General features: G+C 45.9%; 1 protein-coding gene across 6 annotated transcripts in view; it reads right to left on the reverse strand.

Annotated features, from left to right (window-relative positions):
- Nucleotides 1-6802: 6802 nt before the first annotated feature.
- RBFOX2 (RNA binding fox-1 homolog 2) overlaps nucleotides 6803-12909 on the reverse strand; it is a 109382-nt gene continuing 103275 nt past the window's right edge. For 3 of the 6 annotated variants that reach the window (XM_018080298.2, XM_018080297.3, XM_018080296.3), the window contains exons 11-13: nucleotides 9116-9204; nucleotides 8103-8175; nucleotides 6803-6993 (exon numbers count right to left, since the gene is read on the reverse strand). In XM_018080298.2, the coding sequence (XP_017935787.1) occupies nucleotides 6949-6993; nucleotides 8103-8175; nucleotides 9116-9204 (207 nt within the window). In that variant the 3' untranslated portion in view covers nucleotides 6803-6948. Of the gene's footprint in view, nucleotides 6994-8102; nucleotides 8176-9115; nucleotides 9205-11689; nucleotides 11767-12909 lie in introns of those variants that run through there. The other 3 variants (XR_001921685.3, XR_001921686.3, XM_018080299.3) reach the window with 2 other exon arrangements.

Consider the following 12909-nt stretch of genomic DNA (forward strand, 5'->3'; position numbering starts at 1 on the left):
GCTGAAAAGGCACCTGATTATATGGATCTATATTTGCATGACATCTTTCACTGCAGGATCTCTAAATACTTTGTAGGATATGAATGGATTTCTGCTTGTCTGCAGTGATCCTCCTTCTATAAGCAGGAAAACAGGAGCAGTGATCAAAAGACACGTCCAAACTCCCAGAGGAAATTTACACCAAACATAGTAACAGCAGCTTCCAGTTGTGTATGTTAACTATTAAACCTGTGCTAACACAGATGGAGTGAGGTTGGCTACACAGACATTAAAGGAAATGCCGATACTGTAATTTGAAACAGTTCTCTCCTTCCACACTAACAGGTTCAAACAGCAATTGAGCTTGAGGAGGGGGAAAAAAAAAAAAAAGCCTCCTTATCAAATACCAAACAAATGGCCCTTTTCTGCTAATAAGTAGCAATGGGAAAGAATGTGGATTTTCAGAGAGCTCAGTGTACAAACAGATGGGGCTGGGATTTTGCCAGCATGACTTGCCAAGGTTTTACCCTTTATCACTGTTAAGAAGATCCAATCTCCCAGCTCATTCTTCACACCAGCTTCCCTTCTTTGCGTTTTACCTGTCAGGGAGATGCACCAGCAAAACTCATCCAGATGCACTGAAAAACAGACAACACATGGGAGCCAGTAGACTGGTGTTTCTCTCTTTTATTTAAAAACAGTGCTTCATTACCATTTGCAAAGGGTTAGGAAGGGTTTCCCCCCTTGCTTAGAGTTTATAAAAGCCAGCAACATGATCAATAATTTATACACATGGATAGTAATACAAAAAAAAGGAATAAAAGCTAAAGATCTAACTACTCCAACCTTCACAATTCCAGCTACTTGATAATAATAGGAATAACCCAATGAATACTGTATGGTCTGAAAGCTACTATACAATATGATACTTAACGAGGGAGGGCGGGAAGTTAGAGGCTGTCACGAAGCCCTGGGATGCAGATACTGCTTCTCCAGAGTCAGCAGGGAAATGGGACCCTGGGCAAGCGGCTTGGGCGTCCTAGGAAATGATCCAGGGGAAGGGAACGCATCCCACCTGGGACACGTCCTGTTCCCCGGCGGTACCTGGCAATGGGAGGTGCTGGGGAGACTGCAAGAAGGGGCAAGTCTGTCGCTGCCATTGGAGGTGCTGCGGCGTCTCAGCCTTGCACTGAAAATCTGCAAGTCTCAAGTAGATCAGCCTGTGAGGTCAGTAAAATACTCCACCAGCTCCGTATCACTCTATAGCCCTGGTTCTCATTTGCTATCAGCCCCAGGTTTTAGCTCCAGCTATTTACAAGCAGGATTTATCATATTAAAAAAATAATTCAAAAAACAAACGAACAAACAAAAAAAAAACCCCATTAAAAAAAAAAAACAAACAACCGAAACCAAATCATATCCCCTGGGGTAAAAGAGGATGATTTCGTCACTTGATAATGCAGCCAAACTGAGCTGCCAAAACTACAACACACGCAGCACACACAAAATACTGTGAACAGAAAAAATAGAAAAACATGACCAGAACTGAGACTACTAATGCGGGAGGCCCGATTTCTCTAATTTACTCTGTGGGGAATCAACAAGCCCCTCCACCAGCAGAGAACTGGGAATCTGGTAAGAGATTTCTTGACCCACTTCGGAATAACAACAAAAAAGAATAAAAAAGCATTCCCAAGATTAACCAGCATTTTGCTGACTGCCAGCCAAATGAGTATCTGGGTGGACGGCTTTAGACACCAGCGATCTCCTGGTGAAATCAGGCAAGATTTTTGGCTGATGTGTTCTTGCTCTACCATGAGCTGAGAGGCAGCATGGGAAGCTTGTCTCCTGCACAAGCCTGGATCAGCTGCAGCCCGATACCTGGAGAGGACAACCACTGGCAGCACTGGCAGCTGCTGACAAGAAGTTGCCTTCCAGGGTCAGCAGTGGCAACGGAGATGGGACTTGGACATCCCAAGACCCATTTAGGCTGCCATCGATGCAGGCACTGCAGAGGGACAGGGGCTATCCTGACAACTCCTGGCTAGAGCGAAGCATACCAGGGATAAACCCCAGAGCCTACTTGTAAAGGGCCCCATTTCATGCTCTTGCTATCAGACTCCTGCTTGCCTTGTTGACTGGAGTTTTCATTGTGGAAGAGAAGTTTACTGGGGTTGCAGGGTGGAGAGGGCAATCAGTAAGGTGGGGGTGGAGGGAACGGGCTTTTCAGACATTAACATCACAAAAAATAGTGTTTTATGCAACAAAGAATCAAGTCTCACTGGTGTATACTACAAAATGTTTGACATTATCCAAGAGCATGTCAGAAATAAAAACACAAAGAAGTTTACATTGGATGTTTTTCTTGTTCACTATGTTGGTTTTCCCCCCCCTCCTATTTTAAAACAGTGCAAACAGGTAAAACACTTTAAAAATCACCCCTCTGCACCAAGGACAGCATTCCCCCACCCTGCCAGGCTGGAGGGTCACAGGCAGCAGGTCCTCTGCCATGCTGCCTGTGCGCTTTCCCTTTGGAGCTAGACTCAGCAAAAGCGCTCCCCAGAGCTGTTGTTTGAGTTTCCCTTTATTAAATTCCTAAGTGCTCCCCAAACCTGTTCTCCACTTGCCTCCATCTTCACGGCCAGGATGGGAAGATACAGAGAGGGATGGGCTAGGGAAAAACATGGGTAGAACTGGGAGGCTCTGCTTTGTATTTCCCGCTGATGGAGCTCTGGGTGCTGGAATTGAAAGCCCAGCAGCCAGTGTCTCTTTTCAGGCAGGGAAATGGCTTCATTAACCATTCCACAATTAGCACTTGAGCCAGCTATTCAGAAAAACCTCCTCAGCTCTTGCTGTGCACTTCACATCCACAGATGTCTCAAAACAGGTAAGAACAGGGGGTAAACTTCAACTTCACTTTAGGGACGGGGAAGCGAAGTCTAACGTAGCAACACAACTGCTCCACGGTGGCCCTTGAGGATCACTGACAGAGCCCTGCACAAACACAGGTCTCAGACTCCAGAGCTGTCACTCTTTCTTGCTGGGCAAGTCTGCTCCCTCTCAGGCACTGAAACAGCCAAGCCACAGCTATCTTTAAACATGGCTTTGTCTATCTGAACTCATGACACAAGATCCACATAACTGCTTAACCTGGGAAAAGCTGGCTATAGCAGGCTCATACTGAGCTCCCCATTGCCTCCAGGTCCTGTCATGGCTTTTCTTAGAAAAGCTAACCCACCTACAACAGAGCAGCCTCCCAAACATGGGGACAGGGATAACAGTTTGCTAATGTGCTGGGCACCAATACAACTTATTCCCAGTTGAGAATATGCTATACTAGTAGAAGTCATCTTTGTACCAGCACAACTGTACCCACAATGAAATACAGACCAGCACATTAAATAAATCAACTCTTCAAACCAAAATTTTATCAGTATATCATCATGTGCTGGCCAGACCTATTGCAAGACAGTACAAACAGCTACACTTAAAGAAACATTTTTATTCTGCATCAAGAGGAATCCCAGATGCCACCAGACGAGAAGGTGACAAACAGCAAGCTATTTGCCATGCTGCCTGTGTGGTTTCCCTCAGAAAGCCAAACCCTGCTTTGCAAGGGACCTGTGATTGCAGACCCATCACAGGGGCAAGCACTAGCTGCCATCATTCAAATAAGCCAGGGCCCAGTTTAATTTATTAAACGTAATTCATTTTGCATAGGGAGATATAGGCTTTGTCCTCACTTCTTCAGAAGATGGATATAGCCACAGCTTGGCTACTCTGAAAGCATCTCTAGCCAGTTTATAACACATCAGAGCGAAACCAGAGCTGTTGTTCGCCAACAGGGAAGAAAGGCTGAAGAGTTCTCCTGTCATGGCACAACACTCTTTCGAGAAACCTTGCTGCAAAATTCCAGCTGGCATGCAAGTTTTTGGGAGGTCCGGTGCTCTGGACACCTAGAACCAGTGAGCTACTTCTGGCCCCCAGCCATGCAAGTGTCCCAGTGTCCCCTCTGCAGCTCACTGCTGAGAGCAGGAAGCTGGGCTATCAGCAAGCTCCCTTAGCAGGGATCTGGCAGCACTAACTATGGAGTCATGGAGACACTGGCTGGTTAACGCACCAGAGGATCCTGGCAGGGAGTGACCAGAGCAGACCAGGCTCAGGTACAAGAGGAATCAGGCTGGATGGTCTTAGAGCAGGTATTACTCGGAGATCAGGGGACCACAGCCCCACAAAGGTTGGGTGCTTCTGCACTAACCCCCTCACATTCCTAAAATATACTCAGGCGGGCTGAAGCTGCCATGCATAGACTCTGCTCGGAGGCAGAAATGGGGCTGGCCTCCCTACTTCCAGAGAGGCAAAGTGGCAGGTGGGGATTGCAGGCAGCACTGCCGGGGCAGGGGAGGGCACTCAGGGGGGGAGAACCCAGCTTTTCAGGAGCCGCAGTCAGAACCAGCTGAACTGAACGCAGGAGAGGGGCAGCGGGGGGAAGGGGAGGGGGGCAGCGCCCCCGGGGGTGCTCTGCAAGCTGCGCTCCTCTGCCCACAGCCTGCAGACCTGCTGCCTGAGGAACTGCCCGGGGGCATGGGAAGGGATGGCCTCACTCAGGCCCTCCATTTACAGCGGTAGAACAAGTCCAGTAGAGGCTTTTGCTGCATCCCAGCTCCTCAAGTACCCCGGCTGCCCTTCAGTGGAAATGGCTCCCCTTGAATATAACTATTTGTACCACAAGTCCTCCCTCTTCTACCCCAACTCAGGCAGTAAAAGCCCCCAAACACTCCGAGTCCCTCTCATTTCCTAGATTTTGTGAAAGCCCCAACACCCTGTTCCCCCCCCCTCCCCATTTTCAAGCTAAAATATTTATATACAAACAACAAAAAAATTGTCATAACAGCAACAAACCAAACTTTGGCTTGGGGGAAAAAAAAGTAAAAAACCAACAATAAAACCAGAAAAAAAAGTGGCCAACAGGCTGGCAGTTTGGTGTCCTCTTTATCTGTCTATTCCTCCATAGAATCAATTGCTTCAGCATCTCTAGCTTAACTAATGGCTTCCCCATTCTTCCCATTAGAGGTGCTGTGCACAGAGAGGCTCCATGTGTCACTGGGGAAGAGCTAACATGTGTGGTTGCATGTGGCTGGGCCAGGACACCTCCCCAGGAGTGGAACCTCCACTTGGTGATGTTGCTTAGTGTTAAATGCAGGAAGTTTCCTATTCTGTATCAGTGGTGGACGGAGAAGCACATGTACAACAGGAGTTGGAAAGGCTTCACCAACAAACCCACACTCCAAGCTGCCCTTCTGGGGGCAGTGGCTCACCCCAGCACCAACTGATGGAGTCGAGGCAGCCTAATAAAATTAGGGTTCTGCACTTCTCTACCAGGTGGTGAGCACTGCCTCTAACCACTGGAGTTACTGGGAGCACTCCAAGAGCCAGCAGCTGAGTAGGGAGGTCTGGAGAGCAGCAACTCCCCCTCACACCACAGCTCACACTGTCATCTAAATGTGCTATCTTTGAAACACAGCGAATTTGATGTATGTGGGAGCAGAAGGGAGATGGTCTTGGGAGTTGTGGAGCCTTCTGCTAAATAGTCTCTATGCTTCTTCTAATATGTAGTGTCTATATGGACTCAGCAGACCAGGTGCACAACTTTCTACGAGAGGCTGGGCAAAACAAACCCAGGGGCTCCAATGCAGCTATGTAAGGGCCTGACATAGCTTGTGGTAGGAAGTTCCTATGAACTCAGAGCTTGCACAAGCTGCTTCTGCCAGAAACAAAACCACTTCAGGATCACATTTAGATATAAAAGATCCTCTTCCCCCACACAAACCCACATGCTTGTCCCTCACCTCAAGTAGCTTATACATGACTGTTTTTACCTTACTCATGTTGTTTGAAATACATTACTTGCAGAAGCACCTAAGCAGCTCAGGATGAACAGGAGCAGAGACCTTGCACGCTGGGCCTCAGAGCATCTGCCATGCTCGACTCTTCTGCTAAATTTCTTCCTCTGCAAGGCTGCACATGCTTCACCTCTGCAAGTTTAACCACTTGCTGTCTGCAGCAGAGGTACTCTGCCTGATCCTGCACTGCATCTGCCACTTCTCAAGGAACGGGACAGCAAGGGAGAAAGATCTTGAAAAGGAGGAATGAAAACTAAGATAATTATAGCCACCAGCAATGGACAACGATCAGCTAGTAAAAGTTCTGTGTGTGGGGGAAAGGTCATCCTCATCAAAAACTTCTTCCAAAGTCTTGTCCCCTATACAGCAGATAACAGCAGAAGTCTTGGAGCAGGTTGAGGGACTCTTCTCTTCTGAAGTCTAAAATTCTGACACTGCTGAAGCTGTCCCAAACCTGTGCGTGTCAGATGATGACAGGAACGAGGAAAGTCTCTGCATTTCCCCCATTTCCAAATGTAAATGACTATTTCCCACCAGCATTTAGGTCCCAGCCGCAGCCAAAGAGTGCTTCCTTCTGCAGACCAGAAACACGGCAGGTGGAGACTTCTCCCTCACGTCCTTCTGTCTCACAGGCACCAAGCACCAGACCCAGGGAAGTAACTCTGTCTGCGTGTTCCTGATTAATTGCATGATATCAGTTTCTAACCGCTTTCCTTATCACTAATTGCCTTTTCCGTGATTGGTAGGATAAGCTATGCACCAACATACAGACACGGAAATGCATTATTTTTACCACAGTTTAAAAAAAAAAAAAAAAAGAAAACAAAAAAACCCACAAAACAAAAAAAAAAGCACAATCTTTGGAACAAAAGAATTAAAGGCAGAAATTTAAAGGAAAAAAAATACATATTCAAAGAACATAGTGAGGTATAAAAAAGTATTTTCTCTTTTGTTTTTTTGTTTTTCCTCCTCAACTTGCTATAGAGTTCCTCTACTAGTAAATATTGCAATAGCCAGGCCTCATGACTTGGGGGGGCTGTCCCACTTGCAGGGGGCTCACGTCACTTCAGTAGGGGGCAAATCGGCTGTAGCCACCTCGGTATAAACTCGCCTGTAGAAATGAAACAGGAGAAGAAAAGGTTGTTAGGAGAACTGTGAAGTGATACCTAGGACAGCACCCAAATGCTTTTGGAAGGACCAATGGACCTGTCCTGGCACTGGCCCACCACCATCAGCACCTCTAAGAAGCAAGAGAGAACTCTGTCTGCAAATCCAAAGACGTGGCTCAGGAGAACATGCTCATGGCCAGCCAAGCTGGAGGCGAAGTTTGGCAAGTCTTAGTGGAAGGGAGCTCAGTACCAGAGAGGGGATTCACGAGTCCTAATCTCAAGCTACATTTTTAGGCTGCCTTTATAGATAGACAGCAGACACCAAGACTTCTAGGATGCTCTTTACCTCACCTTAGGGTGATATGATGACCGGGTACCCTAGAATCACCTGCTTTTCCCTCACTGACCCTAAAAAGAATCCACATGATGAGCTGAGGCTGAAACAGAGGTGCTACACTGCAGTTATCTATTTTTAGGTGTCTTTTTCTCTGAACACATTTGTATTCCAGCCTCTGCAACAACTTAGCTACTGCGCTGGCTAGCAGATGGGCAAGCGTGTGTTTTCACCAAGCTGCTCCACTCGTCTCTGATGCCAGCATACCTCATTCCTACCCTTGCGTAACTACTGCTGGCAGGCAGGACACCGCATCCTTCCACTAGTGGAAGAGGGAACCAAGTGAAGCAGCTTTGCTGCAAGATGTCACAAGAACAACTTATTCCCTTGCTTCCTACAATGGAAAATGGCACAAAAGGGTGTCTTGAATCTCAAACTATTGCTGATTTTTGCTCTATATATCACTTTGATACAGTTCTACTGATTCACCAGCAGTGTTCTGGCTCCTGGCACTTCTGGTCAGTTTTAATTTTCATTTTTTATTGTACTAGCTGATGTGCAAGACCAAGTAATAACTGGCCTCCTACAACCTGGTTCCTTTCTTAGTGCACACACACATATGAATGCAGAACAACTGGGAACCCAGCACTGCAGCTAAGGACCTCCTCCCTCAACACAAAAGTCTTTCTGGGTGAAGTTTCATTGCCTTGTACCCAGTGAACAGCTGTTCCCCACGCTGGAAATGAGAAACAGCACAAGAAAGAAAATCCCACTTACCACAGCGCCAACTCCGTAGCTAGCGGCAGGGGCAAGGGCATGGTAAGGATCTGCTGTGTACACCCTGCCATAACTGAAGAGAGGGAGAAAAGATATAAAAAGAAAAAAGTCACTCGGGAGGGGCAGAGAAATAGCTGTCTGACCACAGGTAATGGAAGAAGCAGCATGCCCTTCCACACACATGTATGCACACATGCACACACAGGCACGCAGGCAGCCTCTCTGTGAAGAGAACCAATGGGCATGCTGCCATGCATCGGTATGAGATGGGCAAGAGAACGGCCTGCATGGAGGGATATGGTAGAAGCCATGAGCTTGACCTGTGGGGAAGACGTCATCGCCTTTGAAATGACAGCTAGTATATCCCTTACCTCACGTGATGCAATTTGGGAGGAGAGTGACTGCTGGCGCTAGCGCTACTGGCACGGTAACAGCTGCTACATGGAAAGCAGTGAGGGATTCTCCATAATGAAAAGAGAGCATAAACTTTAATGGTCTCGCATGTGCTAGGATTAAAACACGGCCTCACTGCACAGGAGATGAAAAATCTCAAGGCAAGCACTCTGGTGATGACAATCCTTTGTATCTATTCAGAGCTGCATGTTACAGCATCCTAGAGCACTGCATAAGCTGAGTCATTTTTACTTTATGGATGGGGAAAGAAATGCACCCAGTGATTAAGCAACCTGCCCAGAGTCACAGAGCAAGGAAAGCCAGATCTCTGACTCTGAGGCTGTAACCGCACTGCCTCCTTTGTGCAGAGAATCACAAGGATAGGGAAGAGGCTAGGATTTGTGCCAGCTCACATACACCGGAGTGCAGTACTGTCTGGGAGTAGAGACAAACCGTGCATTCAAGTCTTTCGTGTTGGGTTGTCCATGCATGTGTGCGCATGCGAGTGCAAGAAAGACCAAAAAATGGGGGAAAGAAGTAGAAGTTCTGTAATGGATCGATGCTCCTTGAATCCCTGAGCACAGCAAGCTAACCCCCATGGACACCTGTCCCTTACATACCCATCGCTGTAAGCTGCTGCAGCGGCTGCAGCGGCCGTGGCTGCTGTTGCAGTAGCAGGTTGTGCATATCTGTAGGCTGCGTATCCACCCTGCAGGAGAGAAGAGAACTGACTTTACAGATACCTGTCCACCCACACAGAGCATAAAAAAAAAAATTTAAATAAAAGTCACACACATCACAAGGAGAGGAAGTATTTCAAACTGCATCAGCTCCCATGTCTTGTCTATCGCAAGCATCACCCATTAACTCATGTAATATTCCTTTCCTTAGAGGGACCAGGGAGGCTCTTCCACTACTCTGTTTAGCAGAAAAAATATACTGAAGAAGACTAAGCATGGTTATAACCCTGCAGAAAATGCACTTTGGCATGGAGGAACTGAAAACCAGAATAGACCTGAAATCTTGCATGTAACGTAATTTTAATGGTCCCTTCCTCTTAAGCTGGAGAAATTAGAGGTGGACACTTTCTGTGAAGTGTGTATTTTAGAAAGGGGACCGTTAAGAGAAATTCCTGCATTTATTTATTATTATTTTTTACCTCTCTTTTTTTAAGCCTGGAAAACACAAAAGACTAGAATTTAATTTAGTCCACATGTGCAAAAGTACCAATAGCCAGAGAAGCAAAAGAGCAGTCAGGAAAAGACGGTCAGAGAAGACAGTCCCTAGTGGGTTCAGGGCTGTCAACAAGCAAACAGACAAGGAAGCCAATCAGACTGTTCTACCTTCCCCTCCATATGAAAAGGACATAGGTCAAGGGAAATTATTCCAGAGCAGTCTGTACTGCTGCTGCTTTTCTGCCCGTGCTACACACTGTAGCAAAGGGGCTTACACTGAGCAGAGGTAGTTACTAAAAATGTGCTTACAGCTGTGTTGGCAAAACATGAATCCTGACTCAGAGAAAGACCTGTGAGTCTTCTCCTGGAACTCCCACAAGGAGCTCCTGGGGCAGAGCAAGGCTTGGCCCAGGCTCTGCACACCCTGCAGTACTGAAGGGTCAAGGCCAGCCACCTTTCAGACAAGGGGCAAAGGTGGCACAGCAGGAAGCAAAGGGGACTCTGAAGCCCTGGTTAGGTCTTTCCTTACTGGACACTTCTGAACACATTTTTGTTAACTTACAGGGGAAGGGGGAATGGTAAATGAACCATGGCTTTGACTTGCTTGAAACACAATAAGCCATTAAAAAAAAAAAAATAAAAAAATTCGGGATTGTTTCTGGCCTTTTCTTTTCTTTTTTTCTTCCAAATGACATTTCAGGTTTTGAAGGAGCAGAAGGCAGAGTTATGCTCTTCACCTCCAGAATCAGTTCAACATACCTCTACCACTTATATATCCTTTGCACATATGTAACTAAGAGTACAAGATCAGCTCTACCACAGAACTGTGTTTGCTCAGCAGTGCTCAGTTTGGGGTTAGGTAGCTTTTTAAATTAGAAGTAATGATTTTAAACTAATTTTGGTTGCTTTTGTGGGGCCCGCGTTAGTCCCATGGAGGCTAACATGCTATCAAAAACATGTTTGCAGACCCCTTCCTACTCCAGAGGAGAGGGACCTGCAGCCTCTTTAATTTTCTAGTTAACAGAAGAAAAAGTAACCCATATCTACACCTGTGAAACATCACCACATGACCTGGAAGAGGTGTAACGTTGCAGTTTTGCCCTTTTAATCTCACTTGGCTGTTTCAAACTCTGCATTGTGGATTGATGGTTTGGGGATCCTTAGCTTGGTTTTGTCATGGTATCACTGCACCATTATTTCCACCTCCAAAACATGATGGAGGCAACCGCAATGAGGCGCAGCCTTAATCCAAACCAAACCGTCAGCGATCTCACCAAATTAAAACAAGACTTCATATCATTGTTATTGAGTTATTCCCTTAGGTTTATCAGCTTCCTGAACCCTTGATCTGTTACTTGGGCACAGCTAAGAGGCACTTTCTCCTGGCACCACCCTCTGCAGGGCAGCTGACTTCAGCATGCACCCTGATTCCCACCCTGCCCCACACTTGCCAGTCACATTTCTGATCAGAAGCCACTTCAAATGTGCCTGGCACATACTCTGAACATGACAGCAAGATGCAGTTTGAAACCAAAAAGGCTTATCATGTAATCATCTTTTAACTCATGTCTCTCATAAAGGAAAACGAAACAAAAACAAACCAAAACAAAACAAAAAAAAAGAAGAAGAAGAAGAAAAGAAGGGTTGGAATCAGGTGTGGGGGGGGAATGGCGTAACATTTATTAATCAAAATTAAAAACTAAGCATGCTGACATCTGGAGCTAGAACAACCAGCAAAGTCACCACGTTCAGACTCATATTGGCTAGTTCTATCCATCCCAGCATTCTCTTGGGACAGCAGTTCGCCCTAGGCTCTACCACAAGCTCAGTGAAGTACACAGCCTCAAGTACTAGAGCGTGCAGCCACAACAACCTGCTATTACGGAAACAGTCAGTCACCACTGGAGTTAACATTCCAACCTTAACGACTCCCGCAGCCTCCCGCCCTCGCCCCCCAAAATGGCTCCCACCCTAGCCCTGTCCCACACCACAATGTTAATAATTATAACAAGCAATAACCCATCTGTTATATCAGAGAAGGGAACAGAGACTCCACTGAGAGATTTAGAGCGGGATGTTAACATTTCTTCAGTCAACTGCACAACAAACAAAAAGAAAAAAAAAAACAGGAGAAATAATTCATTGGAGAAATGAAGTTAAGAAATAGCTGACGTGTATTGCTTTTTAACCATGCACTGATGCAAAATTGAAGCTACTGGTTATTTAAAAAAGGAAAAAAACAAAAAAATCTCAGGATAGAGGTACACACGTACAGGCAGACCTGCTCAGTTCAAAGTGATCTGCAAAGTCTACTTATGTGTACTTCAAATAAAACCAAAAATGGGGATTATAATGGCCATGGTGCATTCCTGTCATAGGAGCAATGAGTGGGGACAGCTGGGAGATTTCTGACACAGGGATGTATTTAGCATGACCAGCAGGTCCAAATACACCAAAACAGGGTGAAAGAAAGAGGAGGAACTATTGCAACTATTATTCATTATTTCATAAATCCTTTCACCAAGCTCTGGGACCTGTACAGAGCAAAGCAGACACTGTACAGGTTGCCTCATCCAGCTGATGCTCCTGTTCTTCATAACCCAGTGCCCACCTACATAATTCCATAAATGCATCTAAAGCCCTGCTCAGTTTGTCCAATGCACCAGATATTTTCTCCTGCTATTCCTGTTCACATAGAACTTTTAACTGATATGCAGAGCTCATCTGTAACCTCAGCTGCATAGTCCTAAAACCCCTAGTGATTTCTGGTGCCACTCACTTCAGGTACTCCAGTAAATATAAACTATAACAGAGTAGAGCATCTGCAATAAAGAGGAATAATCACGTTTACCAATTAAATAAATAATTATTTTAAAAAAAAAAAAGGCCCTTGCTAGCTTCACCACATTCCTCCAGTGCCACACAGCCAAACTGCAACAGAAGACACCACTGAGTGACAGAGTGCCTGAAACCCAGGACAGCCATGCAAACTCCCACTCCAATCTATTTGATTCCACAGGGACAGGTTGCCCACCTAGCTTCATTTTTTTAAAATCTTTAGCCTCATCTCAAAAGAGATGAGTCTGTCTGAGCTGCTTGCAAAGATGTTAAGTCAGAGACCTTTCCATTACTGGGACAGTTTAATCACTGCCTACACAAGGAAAGAGGAACTAATGAGAAGGGTTATGCATTTTTACTGGGCAGTAACAACCAAAAGGACTGTGTAAATCAAGATTATA

This window comes from Manacus vitellinus, unplaced genomic scaffold, assembly GCF_001715985.3.
Source record: "Manacus vitellinus isolate BGI_N305 unplaced genomic scaffold, ASM171598v3 scaffold_5_pilon, whole genome shotgun sequence".
Lineage (NCBI taxonomy): Eukaryota > Metazoa > Chordata > Aves > Passeriformes > Pipridae > Manacus > Manacus vitellinus.